The sequence below is a fragment of the Vipera ursinii genome, assembly GCF_947247035.1.
Source record: "Vipera ursinii genome assembly, chromosome: 2".
In the NCBI taxonomy this organism is placed as follows: Eukaryota; Metazoa; Chordata; class Lepidosauria; order Squamata; family Viperidae; genus Vipera; species Vipera ursinii.
In genome coordinates, this window is record NC_139513.1 from 174,148,953 (window position 1) to 174,176,294 (window position 27,342).

The following is a 27,342-nucleotide window of genomic DNA, read 5'->3' on the forward strand; positions in this document are numbered from 1 at the left end:
CTATTATGCTTCAGAAAACAATAAAGCAAAGGATATATCCTTGCGACAATACAAATGGCACCAATTACATCTTTGTCTCATTAGTGTAATGATACTAATGTGAGGACCCAGACACTAGTGTGAGGACCCAGATTGTTGGGGACAATATGCTGAATCTATAAAACTGCTTAGAGAGGGCTGTAAAGCACTATGAAACAGTATATAAGTCTAAGTGCTATTGCTATCATTACATAAATGGGAAAAACTGATGGAAATGAGATTGGGGCACGTTTAAAGAAGCAGCTACTGATAACCAAAATACAAATACTGAGGAGTATGTCACCACGGAGTCTGCGTATATCCAAAAGTGCATAGAAGATGTCTGTGTCCTAAAAAGCATTGTTGTGAGGGCGAATGAAAAACCGTGGCTGACTCATGAGGTCCGCAAGATGCTGAAAGCACAGGATGTGGCTTTTAAATCTGGTGACATGCTGGCACTTAGAATAGCCAGAGCAAATCTGAAAAGTGCCATAAAAGGTGCAAAGCAAGCCCTTTGCCAGAAAATTCAGAACTTTTTTCAGGACCCACCACAAGGCGAATGTGGCAAGGAATCCAGGCCATTACAAATTACAAGGTGACTCCATCAAGATGCAAGGACGACACAGACTTCCTAAACAAAACACTGCAGAAAGTTAACGTTCGGAAAGCAGCAGGCCCAGATAACATCCCTGGACATGTTGTTAGGAAATATCTTGTGTTCTCACAGATATTTTCAATCTCTCATTGCAGCAGGCAGTGGTCCCATTGTGTTTTAAGACTGCCATCATCTTGCCAGTGTCCCAAAAGTCCACAATTACAGGCCTCAATGATTACCGTCCAATTGCACTGACATCCACCATTATGAAATGCTTTGAGAAGCTGATAAAGGACATTATTGTATCTAGCCTCCCACCAGCATTTGACCCGCTTGGTTGCCTACCGACCAAATCGCTCTACAGAGGATGCTATTTCTTCTGTTCTCCATCTGAGCTTGAAGCACTGAGGAAAGAATTACTCATGTGCATTTGTTGTTTGTCGACTTTAGTTAGGAGTTCATTCCCCAGCATCTAGTAGACAAACTGGGCCTTTTAGGCATAAACACTCATTTGTGCAACTGGGTTCTTGATTTTCTTACTAACAGGCCCCAATATGTGCGAGTTGGAACAAATACTTCTAAAACCATTTTCTTGAGCACATCGTTCTCCTCAGGGCTGCGTCCTAAGTCCGCTGCTGTTCACCCTGTTGACCCATGACTGTTGTGCTAGGTTTGCTACCAACCATATTGTGAAGTTTGCAGATCATACAACAGTAATGGGCCTTATTCAAGATGACAATGTGGATGCTTACCGCAAGGAGGTTGAGGGGTTGGTGAACTGGTGTAAGGAAAACAGCCTAGTTTTAAATACTGGAAAAACCAAAGAGATCATTGCTGATTTCAGAAAAGACAGGCACAGCTACACTTCTCTGTGCATTAATGATTCACCTGTGGAGATGGTTACCAGCATCAAACTACTGGATGTCCAGCTAATGAGTAGGCTGGCTTGGTCGCTCAACAGCGAGACACTGGAGAAACGGGCACAGCAGCGCCTGCACATCTTCCTTCTCGATCCTTACCACTTTCCACAGGGGGACGATCGAGAGCATCCTGTCATACAGCATCACAGTCTGGTTTGGAAGCATCACTGCTTCAGACAGGAAGGCGGTGCAAAGAGTGGTGAGAATGGCCAAAAAGATCATTGGCAGTTCCCTCCCTCCCATCCAGGATATAGCACAGAAGCGTTGCTTGAGCAGGGTCTGTAAGATTATCTGGGACACTACACATCCTCTTCACGACCTGTTTTCCTTGCTACCTTCTGGGAGGAGGCTTCGTGGTATCCGCAGCAGAACATCCAGATTCAGCCATAGTTTCATTCCACACAGCATTAATCTTGTTGTGAACTCTCAACCTTCCTCCTTCCGTTATATATTCAAGATGGACAGTGATTAATATTTATCTGTTATGTATATGTAGGGGTGTGGGTCTATACATATGTTGCATATAGTATGTTTAGGTGTGTGTCATGTATGTGTTTCACTTTGAAAGCAGGCAACTAAATTTCATTTTTGATGTGTGTCGTGCTCACAGTAAAAAAAATGACAATAAAGGTTATCTTATCTTATCTAATTTGGAGCATTCACAACTACATCCTTTAGCATACTATGGCATTATCTGCACCCAAATAATGTAAATTACAATTTGGAAAGATAGGAAACTATATTTGCTTCTTAAAATGAAGGTATGCGAGACATTTGATCCTCAATATACAGATAGAAAAAGTTAATTGCAGGAACAAAGAGAATCATCTGTTTCAGCTCTTCCTTTTTAAGAATGGAGGAAGAAAGTAAGTTGTCATTCCTAACAAAAGCAATTTACCTCACCCAGATCTCGAATCTTTTTCAGGTAGCGCTTCTGAAAGACAGTAGGGTCTGATACAGGGAACGCAGGATTCACAGAGCTGATGTCAAGAGGATCTGGAAAACAAGAAGAAAGATGTAGTGGATGTACAATGGCAAGAAGGGAAGAAACTTACAAAGCACTCTTAGGAAGCCTACAACATGCAGATCAGAAGAGGCTTTTAGTACTGAAGGACTAAATGCTCATAGCCTCATTAATTTTCTATTCTCTTTTTGAGTCAAGCAAATTTCTAGGTTTGATTAAACCCTGTACAATCTCTTCTAGTTTTTATTGTTAGGGCTAATGTTTATTTTTCTCTCTCACTGGTATTGCAATTCAAGCAAATATCATCAGACCACAAATTGAGTGTCTGCTTATCCTTCTCTAGCATCTTAATTGAGTTGCCCTCTTGTATCCACAAAAGGGAGTGAGGGAACACCATTATGTTACACAAGACAGAGACTGCTCTCCTTTTGCAACCATTAGAGCACCTACTCACCATGCTGTCCCTACTCACTGACACGTTTGTCATTTTCTTTAAATGAATAAAGAAACAGCATGCGTATACTGTCTCTGCTAACCATAATGCACCTAATTTTCCTTTTCAAAAATCACCCTTCTCCATGTTGGAGCACAGCTCCTCTGGGAATGCACTATCATGAGCCCAATGGATCCCATTATTTTTAGCATGGCCCTAGGATGCAAAAAGTTTGCTCTCATATGGCTAATAAAATGCTGTTATCCAAGAGGATTTTTTTGGGGGGATTTTTACTATGTGGCTGCAGTTGAGTGAGGTCTCGTAAGATAGTCCGGAAAGAGGGTCGCTCTCCAGGAGCATAGTTTAGGCACTGGCTGATTAGGGTAGCTAGTTCTTTGAAGGATGGCTCTGGAAGATGATGCTTCTTCTCATAAAAACGTTCTTTCTGCAGAAAAAAAGAGAAGCTTATGACTGATATTGCCAAATGAAAGTAGATTAAACATAGAAAATCCACTGACATTTCCTTTGTAATAAGTTATTTCTCGTCTTCACTGTATGCCAAATAGCTTTCAAATGGGATCTAGATGTCTAGGTTTTAAAGTTGTTCATAAAAATCTCCCTGCTATCTAGTCTTGGAATCCTACTTCTGTCACTCCTATTATTTCTGTTAGTGCATTATAAGAATACCTTAGGAAGCTACTCCATTCCACTAATTTACCTGGAAATAGGGTGCAAATTATGTTATTGTTACTTAGCCTTTTCAGACTTGTCAGGAGCCAATGAACGAACATTCGGTAATTTCTCCAGGATGGTCTGTCCATTAACTTTTAAAATTTCTTCTAAGCTTATGATTGTGCCATCTATGACTGTGCCTCTGCCATCTCTTTTGTGATTGCCTTCAGCTTCAAGCATGAGGTTTTTCTTCAATGATTCAGTATTGCTGTATGTAGTCTAGCATTGAATAATTTGTTCCTTTGCAGTTTAAGATAAAATACCCACCATATTTTTCTCCAGCACCTTTATTCAAATTCTTCTGTGTTCTGATGGTCAAGTTTTCATAGAAAACCAAGCCTTGACAGTATGTACCTGTGACATCTGGGTGATGTAGCTATACTTTCATATTTTAACTACCACTATAATAATATTTCTCAAAAGTAGCAGATATTTATTTCATAGCTACCAGACTTGTAAATTTTTGAATCTAAAAAGATAAAGTTGTTAATAGTTCAACTTCTCCAGCTATTAAGATTAGACTAGGATTTCTTGCTCACATAAACTTGGTTTTTATTATTTGTTTTATTACAGCTTGTGCACTTTCTTCTTTCATCTTCAAGAAGAGATTCTTTAAGTCATCCTTCACTTTCAGTCATCAAAGTGTTACCGTGTTTCTCTGAAAGTAAGACCTATCCCGAAAATAGGTCCTAGCTTGATTTTGGGGGGTTGCCTAATATAAGCCCTACCCCCTAAAATAAGCACTAGTTTGGGGACGAGGTGCACACCTAAAAATCAAGCTAGAGTGGGGGTGGGAGGATGGAACTGCCCCACGTGCCCTGTACCCGCTTACAGTTGTAGCCAGGCCTCGACACCTGCCTTGCCTAGCTGGCCCACTTCTTCTACAGCCAAAGAAAATGCCTCTGCAGCTGAGGATGGAGCTCCGGCCTGCATTTTGCCATCAGAGGCCTTCCGGAAAGGCCTCTGATGGTGAAATACAGGCTGGAGCTCTATTCTCAGCTGCAGAGGCATTTCCTTCGGCCACAAAAGAAGTGGGCCAGCTGAGCAAGGATGTTGGTGCCGCTGCCATGAAGTGAGACCATAAAAAAGACATCCCCCCCAAAATAAGACTTGGTGCCTCTTTTGGAGGCAAAAGAAAAATGAGACTGGGTCTTATTTTGGGGTAAACACGGTATCATCAATATATCTGAGGTTAAGGCTTCCCAGCAATTTTAATTAACATATTTCTTCTTCTGCATTACTTCTGCCTAAGAGCTATAATATAATTGCAGCAGCAATTCTACATTCTTTATCTGGAAATATATTAAGCGGAACAGTGAAATATTTCTGTTTTGTTCAACCACTTTAATTTCACCAATCTTATAGAGTATATCTTACTGCATTTGTAGATGAAATTGTCTATTTTTCAACAGTGATGTGCATGTTTTAGAGTTTAAAGTGTAATTTTTTAAAAATAATTCTCACGTCAAAATGAGCTGACACCTAAAGATCTTTCTAGCTTCCAACCGTATTAGTTCCACAGTTAATATACTGTATTGCAGTATATTGCAATCCTTATTGCAGAATGTATTATTTAACACAATAATATAGTTGTGCATTTATAAACAAATGCTAATTAGCAATATAAACTAATAAAAAAGCAGACCAGACTTCCTATGGAAGATGTTTTCAGTTATGTTACTATTCTCAGGTTGAGATTAGATCCACCCTTTTCTATAAGAAACCTACCCTGAAGTCTGCAGCAATATAATGAAAAGAAAAGCAGAAGTAGACACTACCTCAGAAGGAGTGCGTTCTTTTAGTGGCACATCTGCATCAAAACATATTTCCAGCAGTGTGGTCCCAAAACTCCATTTGTCAGCTGCTGTGCTAAGGTTGCTTACATCTTTGATACACTCTGGAGCAATCCATGGGATCCGGTCAACCCTTTCTTCACAAGCAGAGAAAGAAATAAAGAATTAGAAATTGCTGGACAGAGAACAGAAATTATGTGCAGACATGTCAAACACAAGGCCCGGGGGCCAGATCCGGCCCGCGAAGTGGTTTCATGTGGCCCACGAAGCCATCCTGGAAACAGTGAGGGAACGGCCCCCACTGCCTTGGCCCTGGCCCTGAGACCCTCCTCCTGCCAGAGACCCTCAGATCTGTCCCACTCCTGCCCAGGCCCCCATAGGCACCCTTGATGCGAACGATGTAAAGCTGGCCACGCCCACCCAGTAGGCCATACGCACTCTGGCCACGCCCACCCAGTAGGCCACGCCCACCCAGGCCACACCCACCCGGCCCCTTGAGGGCAACTGCAATGCTGATGCGGCCCTCAATGAAATTGAGTTTGACACCCCTGGATTACAGTCATGATAAGAAAGATGTATCAAATATTTACTCAGCTAGCGACACGCAGGCTATCATGCAGGCCTCTTTGCATGTAATATGCAATGTGAGCATGACACATGGAGACCTGTCTATAATTCTTCCCTTTAAAATTGTGGGCATAACAAGTGGTTGAACCTCATTTTTTTACAAGTATAGTCCCCTTTAAACAAACCAGCAAACAAATGTATCCTTCCTTAAATAATCCATGCTGCTTTGAAATATGGAAAGAGTTGACTCAGACAGTAAAGTGAGGGAGCCTTCTCAGCACAGTAGGACTTACACCTGTATTTTCCAAGGTGTACTTATACTGATTGATTTGATATGCTTTCACAATATCCTTCTATTCAAGCTTGCTAATATAATACATTTAGCTTGACCACCTCTATACTGTAAACCTCAAATGACCACAAACGTGAAGAAGAAACTAAATATTAACGGTTTACCTTCTTGAGAAAGCACAGTGAAGCTGACTCCTGGGTCACTGAGCTTAATGAAGGGTAGCAAGCCATCTTCCAAACCTTTCCTGGCCAACAGGATGTTTTTGGCACATACATTGCCATGCACTAGGTTTTTATCTTCCTACATAAACAAACACAATGGTAGATTGTGACATACTATATCTAATGTGTGTCAGGGAAAAACTTCTGCTGTTTAGAAAAAAGAAGAATTCTGTCTCTAGATTCCTATACAAGCTAAACTAGTCATTTTTGCATTATGCCTCAGTTTTCTCAAAAGACGGCTATGAAACAAAAAGTTTACAAATTCAATAAACGAAAAAACAACACGCATTTATTGTTCCTTATCCAAAAACCCCTGTAAACACAATTCATCACATTTATAAATGACCAAACTCATTAAGACTGTGAGCAGAATAGTAACTTAAATGCAACATTCGCTACAATAAGATAAGGGGGGGCACTAACACACTGATAAAAATCCCCCCCCATGAGCACATGCTATTTAGCACCTAGGAAAGGTTCCAGGCTTTCAAGGATTGTTAAAAAATTAGGAAGGTTGGAGCAACTTGAACCTCGGGGGAAGTACTGTTCCAAAGAGCAAGTGCTACAACAGAGAACACGTGCCGCATGAGTCCCAACAGATGGCCTGTTTTAAGGATGGGACCTGAAGAATGTCCACTCTATCAGATCTTACTAAATGGGCAAAACAAGGGGTCCTAAAATATTTAAAGCCTATTTACTAGCTATTCCTGTTCTTCTCTTGGAATATAATCTGCCCTTGCTTCCCTTTTGGTTCTTCAAGCTGAGAATCACAGGAAATCATATTGCAATTCTGTCCCTCAAAGTGATACTTCGAAGTGTACGGATGTTGGCTTGTGTTTATGTGAAGTTTTCTGCAACCTTTAATGCAGTTTGTGTCTTTTCTGGGAATCATTGGGGTATAAAACACCTTTTTCAGAATATAATCCAAAATACTTTTATAACCCTTCTATCAATATCCATACCAAATTACATACCAAAGAATTCAAACTGAAGCACTGGTAATTAAAATTATATATAAGAAAGAGAATCCTACAATTCTGCCATTTGGGCCACTGTGCATAACTCCAATAAAATAAAATAAATAAAATAAATAAAAATAAAAACTGCGAATGGAAATCAGCCACAATGACATCCAAACTTTTCAAGGAGACCCACCCACTGCAAATCCCCACCAACAGACTTACAAGGTAACTGAGGGCACTAGCTAATTGTGTTGCAATAGTGAATTTCCAGCCTACTGTTATCCGCCCTTTGTTATTGCGCAAAAAAACATCCAGGGGACCATGCTCAATAAATTCTTCCACCATTATATCTGAAAATCAAACCAGAAGAAGGGGTGAAAAATATGAAGCAAACAAATGGATTAGCATCCTTGCTCTATAGCAACAGGTGTTAATATTGACTACAAAATATGAGCAGAGATGGGAATGGGCTGTTTTCATATACTTAAGATAGAGCTAAGACGGGGTGCACACACTGATAACTCAGGGACATATGCACCTAAAACTTCTTTTTTTGCAGTTTCTAGCACCACTATTTCTCATCATTTTGAGACATAAAATAAGTCAAATCATTGATGTAACATCTACAAAAACTTAACAACTGTTTAAAATTAAGAACTTCCTATGTGAAAAAGGAGGTCAAATCAATCCCGCTCATTTAGCACAATAATCCAGTTCGCTGTGGCTTCTGAATGTCTCAGAAATATTAACTGCACTTCTTGGCTATCAAAAACTATCCTAACCTAATCTAAAATAGCCACAGAAGATGTCCTATCGGTTAGAAATTGGACAACTCTGTCAAAATATAGCTGGGTATGAGTAAGTGGTGTCATTTTAACACACTTTTTGGCTAGATACAAAAGGAGATAAAACAATATTAAGCGTAAGAATCAAATGTGATGCACAGGTACATCTTGAAGCTTGTGAGGTAGTTGAGGAAACAGAAAAATATATTTGAAAGAAGCAGGCAACATATGCATGAACCTTTCAAAGGATACAATTAATACTCACTCTCTGAACCCCATACACAAACCCCATGAACAAAAGCTAAGTGGATATGGGACACCTGGCTCATCAGGCTGGCTGTTTCAAAGAATGCCTGCAGAGAAGAAAGTGAATGCATCACATCCAGACTACTGGCCAAGGAACGAAGCAGGAGCAGTCTAATCCAGCCATAGGCTCCTACGCTAACAATTAGTTCTCAGCCTAAAGCTGGAGCACAAAACACCTGTTGTCATAAAGCAATAGTTAATTTCTTGTTATTTTGTTTTTCTCCACAAAACAAAAAGAAAAATAGGTTCATTTTTAAAAGATAAGCTAAATAAGCTTTCCTAATCAAAAAAACCCCTTTCTCAACATGAGTCCTTGTTCATTCCTCTTGCTTATTTTTTAAAACAATATTATATATCATTTACAGACATAAGAGTTTAAGTAGGAGGGAATAAGATTAGTTAGGAATGCTGGTAGTTTATCTTGGTAGATAAGCAGCCTTGGTTTAATTAATGAGACACATCTTAAGAATGCAGAAATTGTTTTCCATCGTTCACCTGAATTAAGCTGGCAAAGTGAAAAGTCCTGAGTGGTATTAACACCAACACAAAGAAGGCTGCTGACCACAAGCTGGATCGACCCAAAGGCCTAATTCAGGCAAGGACCTATTTCCCACAAAGCTCAGTGCTAACAGTCCCTGGAGCAAGTTAATTATTACTCTTCAGTAGATGGATTAATAGAATACAATATTTCCACAAAATTTACTAATATCCTGCCCCCCTCCCCCTGCCTGATGGCACATTGAATGGCAGGAGAACGTTTCTCTCCAGCTGATGATATTTCTCTCCCAAAGTTGGTTTTACTAATATCTCACTTCTAACGTATATTTCTATATGTCTAACTCACCAGAGCAATGTCTCTATGACTTGGGTCCAACATCTTGAGTACCACATGCATCTCATGGCTATTGTTATTCTGCTCAGTAGAAAAATACTCTGTCTCATCATCACTGTTGATCCCACTGCATACATGAAGTACACCATCATAAATATTGGTTCGTGTTCCTTGTCCCAAGTGTGCTCTCTGATGGAGAACAATACACGAGCATTAGTTAAATCGCTTTCCATTTCAGCACAAAAACTACTTAATCCTTTAATTCCACACTGAGCTGAGAATTGATTCATAATTATTTGAAAATCAATAAATTCAAAAACCTATATGTGTCTGTCAAAGGTGAAAAAAGAAGTCAATAATCTCCGTTGTCAGGCATCCATCTTGCTTTAATCAAATCTCTACTCCAAGTGTACTTCCAAAGCCCCAGAAATACATGAAATCAAAATTGTATCTATTAATAGCTTCTAAGCTATTAATTAGAGAAATTAGAGAAAGGTGGGAGAATGCAAATAGCAGGTGAAAGTTTTTTTTTCTTTTCCCTTTTTTTTTGAATTTAATATGAATAAGGACTGGGATTAAGAAAATTTATTTTGAGTAAAGATCTTTTTTTTGTTTTCCTCTTTTTCTTCTCTACTTTATTTGTAATATTAATATTGTTTGTATTCATTTTATATGAGCTAGAGATAGAATTTATAGTTTATTGTTGATAATATAGGGGTGTTTATGTTTGTTTTTTGATTTTATGCCCTGTATTTAGCTCTGGGAAGTGGGGGGGGAGGAGGGAGTGGGGGAGAGGGATAGGGGTGGGGGAGGGGGGATTAAAGTCAAAATGTATTGTAAAACTTTTTAAATAAAAAAAAATTGTATCTATTAATAGCTTCTAAGCCATAATTTGTATTCATTGATACTACTTCTGAAAGTGGCAAAGAAAGTTAGATCCTTTTTGGATGATATCCTTACAAACCCAACATTTCATCTTCTAATGTATACAAGCCAACTCTGCTGACCTGTGTAATCTCATTCTTCCGAATCTGATGAAAACTCAGCTGAGTGAAATTCAGAATCTGCTTTGTGCTGTCTTTTACTTTTCGTGTGATGATCAAGTCTGAGATCTCTGCAGAACATAAATAGTCCAAAAGTTCTGATTAAAACAATAGCACAGAATCAAAACATTTAGCAATTTTATTCATTCTCAGAAAATAATTAGCATGGATAAAAATTGTTTAATGCTACCAAGGAAAATATGTTTTCCTAGAAACTACACTTAATTTTAAAAATTTACTATGCAGATGTTTTAAAAATTTGTTCCTGAAAGTATTCAATCAACAATTCTTCCTGAAAGTCACTATTACTTCCAACATGTTAATGTCAAACAGTACATTTTGTTAGATACTTGTTCTGGCAACTTTACCCTCCCTCATAACATATGGACTTGCCAAGGCAATTCAGACCACTTCACAGTTTGTCCTCCAACTGCCATTACAAATGAAGCTATGGATACAATGGAGTTAATTTTCTAAGATTATTTGCAGCATATCTATGAAATGCCCAGCCCAGGAAATACATCTTGTATTCATGCTGATCAATCTCGATAGTTTTTATCAGTTAGATTTAATTTTAAATGCCTGTGCTACAAAACAATAGAGGCTATTATGATGTTATATATTTATATTTTCATTCTTTTTCTTGAGGTCATTACTACCAGAATTATTAAGTTTATTAATTTATTACATATGTATAGCTGCCCATCTCACATAGTTACTCTTTAGAGTGTACATAATAAAACCATCAAACTAATAAAAAAATAGAATGGTGGCAAAACATGCAGAGTACATTCAATTAACTGTCATATGGCCATCTAGCAGGTTCAACTTTATCATAGGATTCCTAGGCTAGTTGACAGAATGTTCTAATTTCCTTCCTTCCTTCCTTCCTTCCTTCCTTCCTTCCTTCCTTCCTTCCTTCCTTCTTTCCTTCCTTCCTTCCTTCCTTCCTTCCTTATTTATTTTTATTTTTATTTTATTTTATTGCATTTATATACCGCCCTTTCCCTGAGGACTCAGGGCGGTTTACAGGGAGTTAAAAATCAACCATACAAAAGTTAAAAACCAATTTAAAAAATATTAAATCAACCCTGTACTATTAAAAATCCCAATTAAAATAAATTTCTCCTCAGCCTTCCCCTTCCCTTCTCTTCCTTCCTCTTCCCCTCCATCTTTCTTTATGAAAATCCTACTCAGAATCATCATAAATAAAACATACTACGCACATACACACAAAAATCTTTAATCATTTCTTAGAACAATTTTCCACAATAGTCCTGTTGGATGGGGAAGGAAGAGGCTTCTGAACACATTGTATTTTCCAACTTTCTTTCATCTGACTCATTCCAGGAATGCCTCCCTAGGATAGTTAATAAAAATGGCCAGGAGAAGGAAGAATCACATATAACTGGAACACATTTGTAGCATGCTTTTTGCCCAACTGCTTGCCTTCTCTCCTCTTCTAAGATCATACTCAATAAGCCAGTTACTATTTTAAACAGCTCTATAAATCCCAGATTTAACACATCAACGAGTAAGCAAACAAACAACAAAACACTTGCAATAAACCTCAGCAGAAACTTAAAGAAAAAAGAATACAAGTATGTGTCTTTCCTATGAAATAAGAATAAATAGGCAGAGTCAAAATATTCCTTTTCCTATTCAAAGGAGTATATTTAATGACTTTCACCCTAAAAAATGTTTTGAAATTAAAGATTTTGCACATATCAAAATGGTCTATGTAACTTGCTTGTGGAATATAGATGCTTTCTTACTATAAAACTTAAAGGCAAGATAGAGGCAATTCTATTTCAAACTCAAAGATAATGAATAATAGCTTCTATCTAAATAGAGGAACTGTTGTTTCTGTAAATCTTAGCTATGAAACCATAATACAGACATAATTTCATCCTAAAGCTGACATATTTTTTTTAATCCCATTTATATCCCGCCCTTCTCCGAAGACTCAGGGCGGCTTACAATCTAAGCACAAATCTATGTGCTTAGCAATAGCCTTCATTCTATGTATATGCCTGCTTATTAGGGCTTTCGGACTAGTTTATAGAAATTATTTTTTGAGAAATGAGAATGTATTTAAAAATGATCTAAAACCAGAAGTTTTACTTTCCTCCTTTCACATACATAGGACACCAGCACCTTATGTTTTTTGGGGGGGTTGAGTTAATAAAAAAGTATCTGCTAAATCAAGGCAAATACAGATACATATGCTAAAGGTTTAAATGTAGACTGTATCCACATTAAGGATAACATATTATAACTGCTGATATCTCTTCTTTCCGTAGTACATCACTATGACCTGATACATCTTATTCACTGGACAAATTTCACCGTTAGCCTATGCAGTGGGAGAAGATAATTCTGAATAACTGTGTACCTCCTGCTTTAGGGAGGCAGCATCTCTTCAAATTGAAGATGTCAGTTCCAGATTTTAGAGTACAGCCTTTGAGAGCATTCATTAGTTCTTCGACACTAGGAAACTCTTGCTCCCAGCCTTCAAGTACAAAGGAATTTCCTTTCCTCTGGATCCGGAACTGTCTATAGTTTGCATTACTCTGGTGAAAAGAAAAGAAAAGAAAAAGGAAAAAAGTTAGAGATGGATACCTTTTTATATGATTAGTCAGTAGCATGTTCTGGAAGCACCTTACCATGATTCTAACAAGAAATCATTTCCATGGATAGTTGGAGGGTATAACTTAGTGGATAACATTGATTTTTAGAATGGTACATATGGTCCACTTTCCTTTTCTGAAATTCTCAGATCAGGGAGTTACAAATGCTACATTATGTTATGCTCTCATATACAAAGTTTAACATATCTTTCAATTTCACTGTCAGGAGGAAGAGGATGGTTTCTCTATTTTTACGTAATGTATGTTTTCTATTTATATTGACCACAAAGAGGCAGTACAGGACCACTTTCATTCTATTTGGGATTCATCAGTATTCTGGAACGACGAAACTGTTGTACTTTAATTAATCTCTTGTAAGACTTCTATGGTCTGTGTAAGCAGATATAATTAACTTTAACAGGTCTCTCCAGATAGTTTAAACTCGTAGAAACACCTTTTATATAGAAATACCTTTATTGCAATTCAGATGACATTGTACAGCATTTCCAAGATATTCCCGAGGTGTCTCTAAGGTTAGAAGATGATAATGCTCCCAGGGTCTGCATATTGGGACCCCATGTTTTCTGCTAATGAAGCATGGCTCACTAGGGAAGAGGGAGGAGGAAGTCCATCCCAGAAAGGGGAGGGGAAAGGAAATACATCATAAAGTAGGAGGGTCTGACTGCCCACATTGTGATTTCTCCACCCAGCCACGTGGTGGCAGCACACTCCCCGTCTGGTATTTCATAATACCACCATATAAAATCCCATAACGGTAGTTATGCAAATGCAAATACACATTTGTGGTTTGTTGTTGTCAGAAAACGCCTAAGAAGTATAGGTAATACATCTGAGAAAAATATATAAAAATAAACATGCATACATATAAATGTAAACTTGAGGGATATAAAAATAAACATGATATATGAGGCATAAAAACCTGAGAGATATAAGAGGTAAACATGCGTCCATATAGGACATAAAACCTGAGATATATAAGTAAACATGCATACATATTGCAATAATAAAACTGCCATTTCAGGCTGAGGTTTTGCTTGTTGCGTTCAAGACCTGAAAGATATAAAAGAACATGCATATATATTGCAACAATAACAATTGCCTTTTCAGGCTTCAATAGTCTGGATCAGGTTGAAGGCACTTTTCTTCTTGAAGGCAGGATTCAACAGGGAAAGCAACGAGTTCAGTCTTCAAGAGGTAGAAGCAGAATGAGTTCTGTAATGGGTCTGATGAAGGTTTTTATGGTGCCCTGCTTTGCGACCCTTACTTCCACTTTACGTACCTTCCCATCGTCGCTGAGAATGGCCTTCTCGACAAGTCCCATGGGCCACTCAATTCTTTGAACTTGTTGGTCTTTGAGCAGAACAAGGTCTCCAACATGAAGATTGGGGTATTGATTTTTCCATTTTCTGCGATTTTGCAAAAGAGAAAGATATTCCATCTTCCATCGATTCCAGAAGCAGTTGGCAAGGTGTTGTACTCTCCTCCATTGATCATGATACAGAGTTCCTTTTCCAAAATCTCCAGGTGGAACAGGAACAGATCCAAGCTTTTGAGTGAGAAGAGTAGCTGGAGTGAGGATGGTCGGGAATTCTGGATCGGTAGACACTGGTACTAGTGGTCTTCAGTTGATTATAGCAGACACTTCTGCTAATAAGGTGGTCAAGACCTCATGAGTAAGCCTTGTGGAGTTCAAGTCCATTAACATAGAGTCCAATATTCTACGTGTAATTCTTATCATTCTCTCCCATGAGCCGCCCATGTGGGAAGAGTGAGGAGGATTAAAGATCCAAGTGCAGCCCTTTCCAGCTAAAAAGTCCTGGACTGACTTAGAATTGATGTCTAATTCTTTGCAGGCTCCAATGAAATTAGTTCCACAGTCAGATCTTAATGAGTTTACTGGTCCTCTTATGGCAAGAAATCGCCTTAGAGCATTAATGAAACATGAGGTATCCATGGATTCCAAAACCTCAATGTGTACTGCATGTATGCTCATACAAGTGAATAGGACTGCCCAACGCTTGTTATTTGCTTGGCCACCACGTGTCCTACATGCTGTTACCGACCATGGGCCGAAAACGTCCAGACCAACATGAGTGAATGGTGGGTCAGTGCTTAGTTTGTCGGTTGGCAGGTCTGACATTTGTTGTTGCTGATGCCTTCCTCTTAATTTACGGCATTGCACACATCTGTGCAGTATAGCTGCAATCTGTCTTTTTGCTCCTACAATCCAAAAGCCTGCCGCTCTTATGGCACCTTCTGTGAAATGTCTGCCTTGGTGCTTAACCTCTTCATGGTGATGGCGTATGAGCAAGGTACAGAGATGATGACGACCAGGTATTATAAGAGGATGCTGTTCACGCTCTCCCAAATTGGCCTTATGTAAACGACCGCCAACCCTTAGCATGCTGTGAATGTCTATAAATGGGTTCAGGTTGGCGATTGGACTGTTTTTTGGAATGTTCCGTTTGTCCTGGATGCATTTGAATTCTGCGCTAAAGACATTCTGTTGTACACAGCATATGATGAGCAGCTCACTGTTAGCGATGTCTTTTGCTGATAGAGGGTTTTTACACAAGTGCCAGCCTTGACATTCAATGTCATCGGACTTGGTGTGATAACATCGTGCGATGTGGACTAACCTTGCGATGGTGCGTACAAGCTTTTTCCACTCGGAGAACCGTTCAAAGCGTTGACAGTCCATGATGGTTCTTTGTTCAAATCTGGTAAGAAGAGTCTTGATTTCAGAACGAACCTCCGGATCATTGTCCGGATCTTGAAGATCGAAGGATTTGACTGTGTTTTCTTCTGTATGATCAAGCAGGAACTTAGGACTTGTTAGCCAAGAGGAACTTGTAAAAGCACTTGCTGATAGTGGTCTTGTAGCGTGATCTGCAGGATTAAGTTCTGATGGAATGTAATGCCATTGTTCAGGCTTAGAGGATTTTCTGATCCGTTCTACACGATTGCTGACATAAACATAAAAGCGTTTTGTCTGGTTGTGTATGTAGCCTAAGACAACCTTGCTGTCTGTATGAAATTTAATGTCATGTATGTGAATGTCCAGCTCACGCAATATAAAGTCTACAATTTCAACAGCCAATACGGCCCCACGCAGTTCAAGTCTAGGGATTGTGTGCTCAGGCTTGGGTGCCAACTTGGCTTTGCCAAACAAGAACCCAATGTGGGTCCGATTTATAGAGTCTTTAACCTTGAGATAGGCAACAGCTGCTATGGCCTCAGTGGATGCATCTGAGAAAATGTGAATTTCCCTGGTCTGACTTGCTGTAAGGGAGGCTGGAGTGTAGCCTCAGGGGTATTATCAGGCATACTTTTTTCTGGGGTTCAAGCCTGCTGACAGAAATTGAATTCAGTTCCTGGTAGTGAGTTTGAACTCCACAGAATCCTACAGAAAGATCTTTGGCTACCTATGTCCCAAACAAGACAAAGCTTGTCATGTACTTCTTTAGTCCACGTTAGTGGTAGAGCACATTTTACAGGCCTTTGAACTATGGTGCTGGAGAAGACTCCTGCGAGTCCCTTGGACTGCAAGGCGATCAAACCGGTCAGTCCTAGAGGAGATCAACCCTGACTGCTCTTTAGAAGGCCAGATCCTGAAGCTAAAACTCAAATACTTTGGCCACCTAATGAGAAGGAAGGACTCACTGGAGAAGAGCCTAATGCTGGGAAAGATTGAGGGCAATAGAAGAAGGGGACGACAGAGAATGAGGTGGCTGGATGGAGTCACTGAAGCAGTAGGTGTGAGCTTAAATGGACTCCAGAAGATGGTAGAGGACAGGAAGGCCTGGAGGAACATTGTCCATAGGGTCGTGATGGGTCGGGCACGACTTCGCAGCTAACAACAACAACATTTTACAGGAGCAGAAGTTTCCACATGGTGCTAGATAAGCTTCTGTCTGAAAATTTGGGCAGTTATTGTGAATCCATGTCAACAGTTCTGGGTTTGATAAAAACTAGTTATCTGACTTGATATAAGGCAATTTCCTATATTTACATTAACTGAGGATTTTTGCACTCCTATTTTAGAAACATGCCAAAAATGTATTATTTACTTATCTTAAAAATATCCTCAGAATATTAAAACAAAAACTTATGTAGCTTTTCTAGAGGCATAGACAGTGGATCCCAGAATTCTCAACAATATTTATGGGATGGGATTTCTGAAAATTAAAGTACACATTCAGAGAATACAAGCTTAGGAAAGCTGGCTTCCAGAATCAAAAAAGCCCACTACCATGCTCCCATCTCTTACCTGGCCATTATTTAGTACTGATAGAATCAATCTGTTGAAATCAAAGACACTCCAACGGAGGGCATACAGCCCATCTTCTTGTCCTTCACGCTTCAGCTTAGCCAGAATGAACTCTTCCCTAGGAAGAGAAAACTTTTACATATGATGTGGAAGCTCCCTCCTTTCAAATCAGATCATGGAGGACAGGAGGCTTGATTACTTACTGCATGGGTCCATGTATGCCATTCTGGCTGCTCATAACCAATCGTGGTGGGGCAACTTCATGACACAGATAATGGCTAGAATCAGCTGTTAATCTGAAGTAACCATCTACTAATGAAATCAAGGAGAGAGCAGCTTCATGGGATGACAGCGTCAAATCCTATATTTATTTATTTTTTTTAAAAAAGGGAAAGCACAATTGTTAGTCCTGAGCTACAGGGCCAACATAAAAGCCCACAAGAAACTGTACATTTTATTCAGGGAATCTGTACAAATGTGTTGCTATTTGTTACCAATATTTTTGCTTACACATCCTCCTCTCCAATTCAGTTAATACCACATTCACTGCCTTAAACAGAGCCATCAGATTTAACACAGATAAAAAATGACCAGCTCCAGCATAGTAAAAATAATTTGAACTACATTTAACTTTCAATATCCATGTTTTGTTCTTTGATTACCTATAACAATTTACCAAAAAGACATGTCATAACTCCATACAAAAACTGTGTGGAGGACACACTCTCACCTACCAGACACATATTATCTTGGCGATGAATACTGATGTTGCAGTCTTTGATGACAATATGTGTGATCTCTTGAAAGTCACAAAAGTGTGCCCATTTAGTTTCATGTGGCTCCACTGGTTGGTAGGCCTCCTTGGATTTGTGGTCCTTAGTCTTGACTTTTCTCCCAAAATAGATTTTATGGGGCTGACTTTGTGATTTCTGCAAGAAGAATTTTAAAGTGAGTTTTGGAATCTTTGGCAGTGATTCTGTCATGGTTCTGAAAGATGAAACCCATCAAAAAAAACTTCAAGGCAATAATTCTTCCTTAAAGAATATTTTATTCAGGAAATAAAGTATCGGCACTATATAGTTGAACCCAAAAACTAAATTCCCTTCCCCCGGATACAAAGTAACAAAGTGCAATTCCCACCCCCAATAAGCTGTCATAAATCACATTCTCCAATTAGTCTAAAACGTGGGCTTTCTCACCAGCCCTCCGAAACATCATCAGCTTCTCCTTGGATTCCCACAAGCAGCATTATTATTATGGCTAGCTGAGCTCGAGCTTTCATCCTAACCCCCCCCCCCACCTGATTTCTAAATACCAGAAAAAGCATGTTAAAAGCAAATAGAAAATGGCTGCAATTTTCATCAGTTGTCAGAGCGGAAACATCCAATGTTTACAGCTTTGACAGATTCTAATATAATTATGTAACACTTTTTCTATCAATTAGTCTTAATATGCCATCTTCCAAAGATGCAGAATCAAGATATCCATTCCCTTGCATATACCCAAAACATTAAATATTTGAATAATTCCACTTTATTCTTCACTTGCAGAAACTTAGGGCTTTATAAGCCACACTACAAACATGGCCCTCAAGGTGAGCTGGATCTGCATTTTCTACAAGTTGGAAACTAAGCTGTCAATTGGGCTATTGCTGAACTTCCGCTATTAAGGAACTAGTATGTATGTGGCTCAGTGGGTTACGACGCTGAACGTGTAGATCAGAAGGTCGGCAGTTTGGCGGGTCAAATCCCGAGTGCCGCGTAGCAGAGTGAGCGCCTGTTACTCGTCCCAGCTTCTGCCGACCTAGCAGTTCCAAAGCACGTAAAAATGCAAGTAGAAAAATAGGGACCACTACGGTGGGAAGGTAACAGCGTTCCGTGCGCCTTTGGTGTCTAGTCATGCCGGCCACATGACCACGGAGATGTCCTCGGACAAGCGCTGGCTCTTCGGCTTTGAAACGGAGATGAGCACTGGCCCCTAGAGTCGGAAACGACTAGCACGCATGTGCGGGGGAACCGTTACCGTTATGTATGTGATGATGCTATTTATAGGGGAGAATAATTCAAAACAGGAACAGCAGCATAATGCCTTTATAAAAGCAAATTAGCTTTTATGAACTTTTATAAACATGATTATAAACTTATAGAAGCATGTTCTGAGTTTACCAATCTATAGCCCGAACGTTAGACAGAAATCAAGTAGAAAGAAAAGAATGCATATAAGCCCCATAAAAACCCCCAGAATTCAATGGCTTGTTAGCAATATGTGATCTATGCAAAGGCTGTTTTGTTTCTCATACCCTTTAACTTTTTTTAAAAAAAAATAGGTCAATATTAAACTGCATTTGCTTAAAGCTTTATTTTGAACTGATTTTGGCTGTTATTAAGAATTCTATGTTAATTAAGATTCAAGTTGCATTTGACCCAGTTTTCTTGACAAAATCTGTAGAAATTTGGACTTTTAATTGGAATGAATAAAATTAAGCATTCCCAGAGTATTATGTGTTAATGAATGTCAAGATGAGTGGTATGATCAAAATGTCTTTTGGAGAAGGGCTTTAATCACCTGGTCACATCTGCTATCTTGATACTGTTAACCAGCTTGCCCCCCTGTGTATATCTCAGGGTATCCCACAACATCCAGGAATAATACGCTGAGATCTCCAGAATTACATGAAGACGTATCCACAAATAATCCTACCTCTGCAGGGATACACCGCCACTGAATCCCATTAATGCCTGTGACCAAGACTTCATGTGTGACAGGCCTGCTACCATGAGAAGAAGAATAGAAGTTCTCCAGATGCGTATGACCACCATTGATATAATGTGGTACCTTCTCACCCTCTGAAACTGTTTCCAGTGAAACAGCGGCAAAGAGCTCAGTCCCAAAACGTGGAGCCAAGTTTTCCAAAGTAGCTAGGTACTTGTGCATGAGATCCTGTTCTGTAAGTTTCCCAGAGCTCAATGTGTGCTGCTGGAAACGTTGCAAGAATTTCTTGAAAACATTCTTCATGCGGAACTTGGTCAAAGAATTGTTCTGCTGAATCTGTTGGCAAAAGGACTGTGGGATGCACTCTTTGAAACTGCAAGGGAATTAGACAAACTGGTACCAAGAGCAGCTTTCATAGGTATAAATATGCTTCTTCAGTAAAAATGACAAAATTAGAAAGGTACCTAGATTGCAGTGGCGTAGCGTGGGGGGTGCAGGGGGGGCCGGCCGCACTGGGCGCAACATCTGGGGGGAGCTGCTCAGGGAGCCCCAAGGGCTGCACAGAGTTGGCTTGGCTCCGCTCTCGAGCTGCTCTTTCTTACAAAGCGAAATGAGTCCGGCAGGTGAGATGGGCAGCCACATAAACTGAATAAAATAAATAGAAGCGGCCAACTCTCCGCCCAGGCTCAGGCCAACCGCAAGCGCCCCGCAGGCGCCCTGGTAGGTTTGGCCGAGCGAAGATGGACCCACTGGCCGGCCGGCCTAGCTTCGTGCGCATGCGTGGCTTTATTTAGCGGGGCTCACGTGCGAGCTTGAATGCAGTGGCTCTTGCAGGTCGGAGCCCCGCCCAGCCGCCCTCGAGAGGGACCCGGAAGCATCCCGCATGCGCACGACTCTTCTTGGAAAGTCTAAGCCGCTGCGGGGCGCGTCTTTTCAGCAGTGCCGTGACGTCACCGCCCGCCCGCCCCTCTATTTCCGCTTCCGGTTGCCTTGCCCCGGGTGCTGACAACCCACGCTACGCCACTGCTATATTGATAATACATTCTACCCAATCTCCCCCAACATTTCAGATGATTACTGAAAACTGTAGAAACCGGTAGAGTTCTTGCCCTCTATTTAATTTTTAATTTATTTAATTTACATAAAAGAGCTGATTTTTCAGCCTTCTTTGAACAAAAGTTTGCTCTTACTTTCTTTTTTTCTCTTTCTTCCAATCTGCCTCCAAATATTATTTTCATTAAGGCAAATGAGCATTGTTTACCATTTTGCCTGTAATCATAAATCAATCACTAACTACTGCTATTTTTCCATCCAGGATATTCTCTATTATTAGAAAGCATGTAATAGATAAAGTTTAATGGAATCATAGCTTGGAATTGCAAAATGAGGCTCATTGTTGAATGAAACATATAAAATATATAAAACTATCACTAGCAGTGAGTGTGTAAGTTAAAGAATTCCAAAACATGTAAGTTTTATGATAGTGTTTTAATTCAATAAATAACATGCACAATACTTTAAAAATAAATTTTGGACCACATGGTCAAAAAGCACATTATTAAACAAAGATGCAGTTTCATAAATAATGACAATACCTTTTTTTCTCTGCCACCTCAAGAGAAATGCCTTTCTTAAGTGCAAGATGACACAGGTGGAGGACAGCCATTCCCAGGCTCTCATTTTTAAATTGGTGAATTTCCTGCTCAGTGTGCAGGTCTTTTAAGGAGGCAACATCATTGATGAAGTCATATTTCCCCTTAAAAAAAGAATCATCCAAAGTAATATGAAGAAAAAAAACCCTCCAAAATAATAGACCTGAGATCTATCTCCTTGGGAATTATTCTTGTTCTCTTACTGGGGATCTAACTTAAATATTGCCAAAGATTGGCATAGCAATTTTACCTAGGCAAAACATTCTTTCTTGTACAAAATACTAAACTTTGCTGTAAAAAAAATAAGAATGATTGTATAATGTGTAACTGTAAAGAGAAAAACTGCTAGGAATGAAGCCCCAAAGAGAAAGGAATAGTTAAGATGAGAGCAAAGAAAATGAACACAAATATTGACGGAAATTTTGGGATAAAACTGAGATAGGTGACTGCTATAATGCTGTTTCAGATATTTCTATGAGAATGCTAGTGATATGTTCAATAAAACACTAGTAATGAATTGTTGGATTGACTCTATATCAGCGGTGTCAAAACTTCCGGCCCATTGGCCGGACCGTCACTCAGAAGCTGTGCCCACCCCGTTGCTGGCAATGGCAAAACTGTCCCGATACGTTGCACGACGTCACGTGACATCGCGGGTTTGACACGTCTACTCTATATCATAATCTACCCTGAAAAGGAATAGGGGAATAAATATGTAAGTAAATATGTAAAAACTATTAATAGATGCACAACAGTGAAGATAAACAAGAAAGCTCTTCTAGAAGTCATCACTGTTTGGCCACATATCTGAAATCCAATCCTGATCATTTTAAGTTGTTTTTCAATAATACCTGCCCCAATCTGAAGCTGCCAAATACCATCTCAGTAAAGATCTTTCTTTGCAACAATGGAATTTTTCATCTCTACAGTTGCCCATTTCAATATTAAGAAGGGCCATTTTGATTCAAGTGTAAACAAACATTATTTCCAACTTTTTTCTCACATATTAAATATATCTTCTAGGTCCAATAGTCAACAGGAAAAGAATCATCTGGTTGCATGAATGCTCGAACTAAGCAACTGAACTAGATTTTAGCAAGACTTTCATATTGGACAGGTATTTTTCACATTTGCAATATGAAATAATACTCTATCCCAGGGTGAATCAGATTATTATCAGACAGTTTTACTGTCTGTACAAAATGTAGCTCAGTTTGCTTACTTTTCTGGCTCTAGTTTGATAGATGCCCTGTTTCATCACAATCTGTTTCATACAGCTTGGTTTTCACTGTGCAATATTTTGTGCAATCACCATTTTTATTTATTCTTGTTTATGCAGTCCTGCCATCCCAACATTTTGTGGAGCCTTTCTTCCAGCTACTTTCTCCTGAACTACAACCTACAATGCTCCAGATATATATTAGGCTTAATCCAAATGGATGAACTATCAAAAGAAATGCCATACTTGCTCAAAGAGATAGGCAAATGATGATTTATCCAGGATGGCATTGCCTTGTTCACTCCTATATGACCTGTCCTCTGAGTCAGCTAAGTGAGGAGTACTGCGATATATGGCTGGTTCCTTGTCATTTGTCCCGTGCCAGTTTCGGAAATAATATCTGTATGAGCAACAATAATGCAATCAGTCCAATGGGTCTACAAAGAAATCTATAGCATTTAATATGAAATATTAGTCATTATTACAAATATGAAGCATCTGCATGTCATATTTATCAACATTATTCATAAAATCATAGAATATTTTACTTACTTACATTCATAAACCTATAACTGCCTGAATCTCAACAGCCTTGGGCCAAATCACAGAATTGGAAGGGACTTAAGTGGTCATCAAGTCCAACCCCAAGCCTGCCTCAGGAGTCACTACACGATCCCCAGTAGATGGCTAATCAATATGTTGAATGATATTCAAGAAAAATAAAAACCCCTTGAGTCCTTCTGATTTGGTAATCATATATGTCTAAACATTAATAAAAACTTTAACAGGGTCTGTACCACTTTTACTTTTTGCAATATTTTAAATGTAACCACTTTAAAATAATATCAAGAGAAGTTGCAAAATGATAAACAGCACGAGTAAACTCAGCAATTAACTCATTTGTAGTATCAAGCACTTAGACCCCTAACAACAATATAAGATTAAAATAGTCTACAGCTAGAAGAACAAAGGATATATAATATCTACACGCAAGCAATTAAAACAGTGGTATATGAATGCTAATATTGCTATATCTATTAGCATTCTAAGAAATAACAAAATAGTGGCACAGTTCTCAAGGGCTAATTCAATTGACAGCTAATACGCATTTCTCAAAAGCCCTGATCAAAGCTATCTTAATATATTACTGCCCTTAACAAACAGTATTGATAATCTTCTAAGAGTTTAACTAAGGCTGCTTGACAAGACTGATTTATCAGTATGTTGCCTGTATACACATGTACTACGGAAACCTAAAACAACACACAGCTCTTGTAGATAATGTTTCCAAATAGTTCTCTTAGCTAATTCTCATAGCTACTGGTGTGAATTACTGTAGCTCTGGCAAATTGGAATCAAATTATTTAATTCAGTTGTTTACAAGACAGTAGCAAGGGAGGACTCATTCTGCTAGCATCCTCAGTGCTGCAACAGTTATTTTTCTGAATAGCTTGCCTATAAATATAACCTCAGCAGGCATAAGGCAAGCAATGTGCCTTTACCCTTGCAAGGTTTATCTTCAATTGAATGCCCTAAATTAAAGCTACCAGACCTAGACTGCAAAATTCTGGACAACCGCTAGATGGAAGCAAAGAGATATAGATCTAGTGATCTTGTTGTTACTATTAATAATAATAATACTCTATGAAATTTAGATGCCACTGATTCCCTGTGACTCCAGTTGGGTGGTTTATAATTGTTACAAACATTTTTAAGAGTTAAAAAAAGACAAAAAGACAAACACATAAGGCAAAGGCAGTGCTTTTTTTCTAAAAAAAAAAAAAAGGTGCCGGAACTCTCATCTTGGTGGGCGCAGGAGGCGGGGGGGTGGGGGGCGGTGCTGCTGCAGTCACAGGTGCGAAGGGTGTTGGCAGCAGGCTCCCCTCTGGGGCCGGAGCCGGCGCGACTGTTGCTGTGGGAGCAGCAGAGCCCACTCTATATGGCGGGGCTGCTCAATGCGGGCAGCGGAGGCAGTGCGGGCCAGGCGATGTTTTAATCTTATGATTTTAAAAATATATTTTTTCTGTTGTAAGTTTCCCCAAACCTCGCCATGTGGATTGCATACAAATATTATATAATTGGTAAATAAAGGTAGAACATATGTTAAATATACATCAAATGATAATATGCTTCCCTACAAAGTCAATTCTTGCTCAATGACAGACCAAGGAGTTAACTCGGAAAGGCAAGAGGAAAATCTAGAAGAGGTCTGTGCAGCTCTTCAACATCTTCATCAAGGATTTGGATGAGGGGATAGATGGGGAACTCATCAAATTTGCAGATGACACCAAGCTGGCAAGAATAGCCAACACTCCAGAAGATAGGCTTAAGATACAGGAGGATCTGGACAGACTTGAACACTGGGCACTATCTAACAAAATGAAATTCAATTGTGAAAAAAAGTAAGGTTCTACATTTAGGGAGGAAAAATCAAATGCACAGGTATAGTATAGGTCAGACATGTCAAACACAAGGCCCGGGGCCCGGATCTGGCCCGCAAAGTGGTTTCATGTGGCCCGCAAAGCCATCCTGGAAACAGTGAGGGAACGGTCCCCACTGCCTTGGCCCTGGCCCAGAGACCCTCCTTCTGCCAGAGACCCTCAGATCTGTCCCACTCCTGCCCAGGCCCCCATAGGCACCCTTGATGTGAACGATGTAGAGCTGGCCATGCCCACCCAGTAGGCCATATGCACTCTAGCCACGCCCACCCAGTAGCCCACACCCACCCTGGCCATACCCACCTGGCCCCCTGAGGGCAACCGCAATGCTGATGTGGCCCTCAATGAAATTGAATTTGAGACCCCTGATCTACAGTGTTGGAGCTTGTGGTCATGGTAAGCCATGGAGGCACTAGGCAACATGACTTTCAGGGCAGTGGTGTTGATTTTATTACTTTTTTAAAAAAGTCTGTGCTCTGTCCAAGGGTGCTTGGTAGGCTGCATGTACAGGCCTGGTCTAGAATTTATTTTGGAGCATTCAACTATCTAGAGCAGGCATGTCAAACTCATTTTGTTTGAGGCAACTTTTTATAAAAGAATTGCCATTAATTTGTTTTAATAAAATAATTTAAATCAATTTTTCACTTGATTTCAAATTAAATGAATGAGGGTTTTTTAGTACAATTGCCAAATGCAATAAACTGGTTTTAGGTATATGTTACTGGAAGGAAAAAGCAATCCCTGTTGCGTTACTGATCCCAGAGAAACATCTGCATGTATGCAGGTATCCTTAGGGTGCCATAGTTATGGATGAGAAATATTGGTTGCAAAGTTGGCATTTCTGGATGTAATACAGATATTTTGGACTTATTTTTGTTTCTTTGCATGTTTGATATTTTTAAAAAGGCATATGCTACTGACTACACTTATGCACATATGTAACATGATCACTGCTTGTCCAAAATTTTACTATACAGATAATACCCCCAGAAATTATTTTAGCCTTTTTAATAAATGTTGTTATTGATGTTAAGCTCACCAGGGAAAACATCATATATTGTTATGTATATAGTAGGTTAATTATTTAAAGACTGAAGTGCAACATAACTAGATTCTAAATAATCTATTTTTCAAAACACACAACAGTCCAAACAGTAAAAGTAAAGTCCAAATTAAGAATATTTCATTCTTAAGAATTGTTTAGATTCAAAATAGTTTTCAAGAGTGTACAAAAGATACTATTTTTTCCTAGAATCAACTAAATTAGACATATTACATTGAGAAAAATGTTTCTCATTTCTTTCCTGTTACCTTTGATTTCATTGCAGAGATGTTAATATAAGAAATAGATTTTGTTATCTAATTTTACCTTCCAAAAGACAGAAGCAGATGAAAAATGTGAGGTTCTTTCCTGTTGGCTTTTCTGAATTAGCTGTTTTAGATGCTAAAAGTTTAGTTCCTAAAGAAGTAATACTGTAAATAATTTTAATGTCCTCCTCTAGTGCAGGCTCTTTTATGACTCAAGGACTTCAACTCCCAGAATTCCTGAGCCAGCATGGCTCAGCTTGGAAACCTGTCCCTTTCCCCTCAGCATGGCTGGCTCAGGATTTCTGAGAGTTGAAGTCCATGAGTCATAAAAAAGAGCCAAGATTGCTAGCCCTGCAATAGGCTTAGGAAAACCAATAAGGGAGCTGGGTTGTTGTTGTTTTGCAAAAAAAAGGTTCCGGAACGCCGTTCTGAGCGTTCTATGAGGAAAAAAAGCCCTGGGCAAAAGAACAAAGATGGCAAAGGAAACAAATCTAGGAGGGTACAAGGTTGAGGCATCAGTCCCTGCCAAAGGTATGGGCAAAGAGCCAGGTCTTTAGGGCTCTTTGAAATACCAGCAGAGTAGGAACTGTTTTGAAGGGAAACTCATTCCAGAGTTATTAATCACACAA

General features: G+C 39.3%; 1 protein-coding gene across 2 annotated transcripts in view; it reads right to left on the minus strand.

The window, feature by feature from the left end:
* The window catches only part of TYK2 (tyrosine kinase 2), a 50,889-nt gene that overhangs the window by 9,304 nt on the left and 14,243 nt on the right, over positions 1–27,342 (minus strand). For both annotated transcript variants that reach the window (XM_083353700.1, XM_083353699.1), the window contains exons 4-18: positions 23,214–23,367; positions 21,692–21,852; positions 20,085–20,469; positions 18,119–18,313; positions 17,588–17,745; positions 17,385–17,502; positions 12,859–13,036; positions 10,428–10,534; positions 9,433–9,609; positions 8,548–8,635; positions 7,720–7,847; positions 6,479–6,614; positions 5,441–5,592; positions 3,225–3,375; positions 2,432–2,529 (exon numbers count right to left, since the gene is read on the minus strand). In XM_083353700.1, the coding sequence (XP_083209826.1) occupies positions 2,432–2,529; positions 3,225–3,375; positions 5,441–5,592; positions 6,479–6,614; positions 7,720–7,847; positions 8,548–8,635; positions 9,433–9,609; positions 10,428–10,534; positions 12,859–13,036; positions 17,385–17,502; positions 17,588–17,745; positions 18,119–18,313; positions 20,085–20,469; positions 21,692–21,852; positions 23,214–23,367 (2,386 nt within the window). The remainder of the gene's footprint in view (positions 1–2,431; positions 2,530–3,224; positions 3,376–5,440; positions 5,593–6,478; positions 6,615–7,719; positions 7,848–8,547; positions 8,636–9,432; positions 9,610–10,427; positions 10,535–12,858; positions 13,037–17,384; positions 17,503–17,587; positions 17,746–18,118; positions 18,314–20,084; positions 20,470–21,691; positions 21,853–23,213; positions 23,368–27,342) is intronic.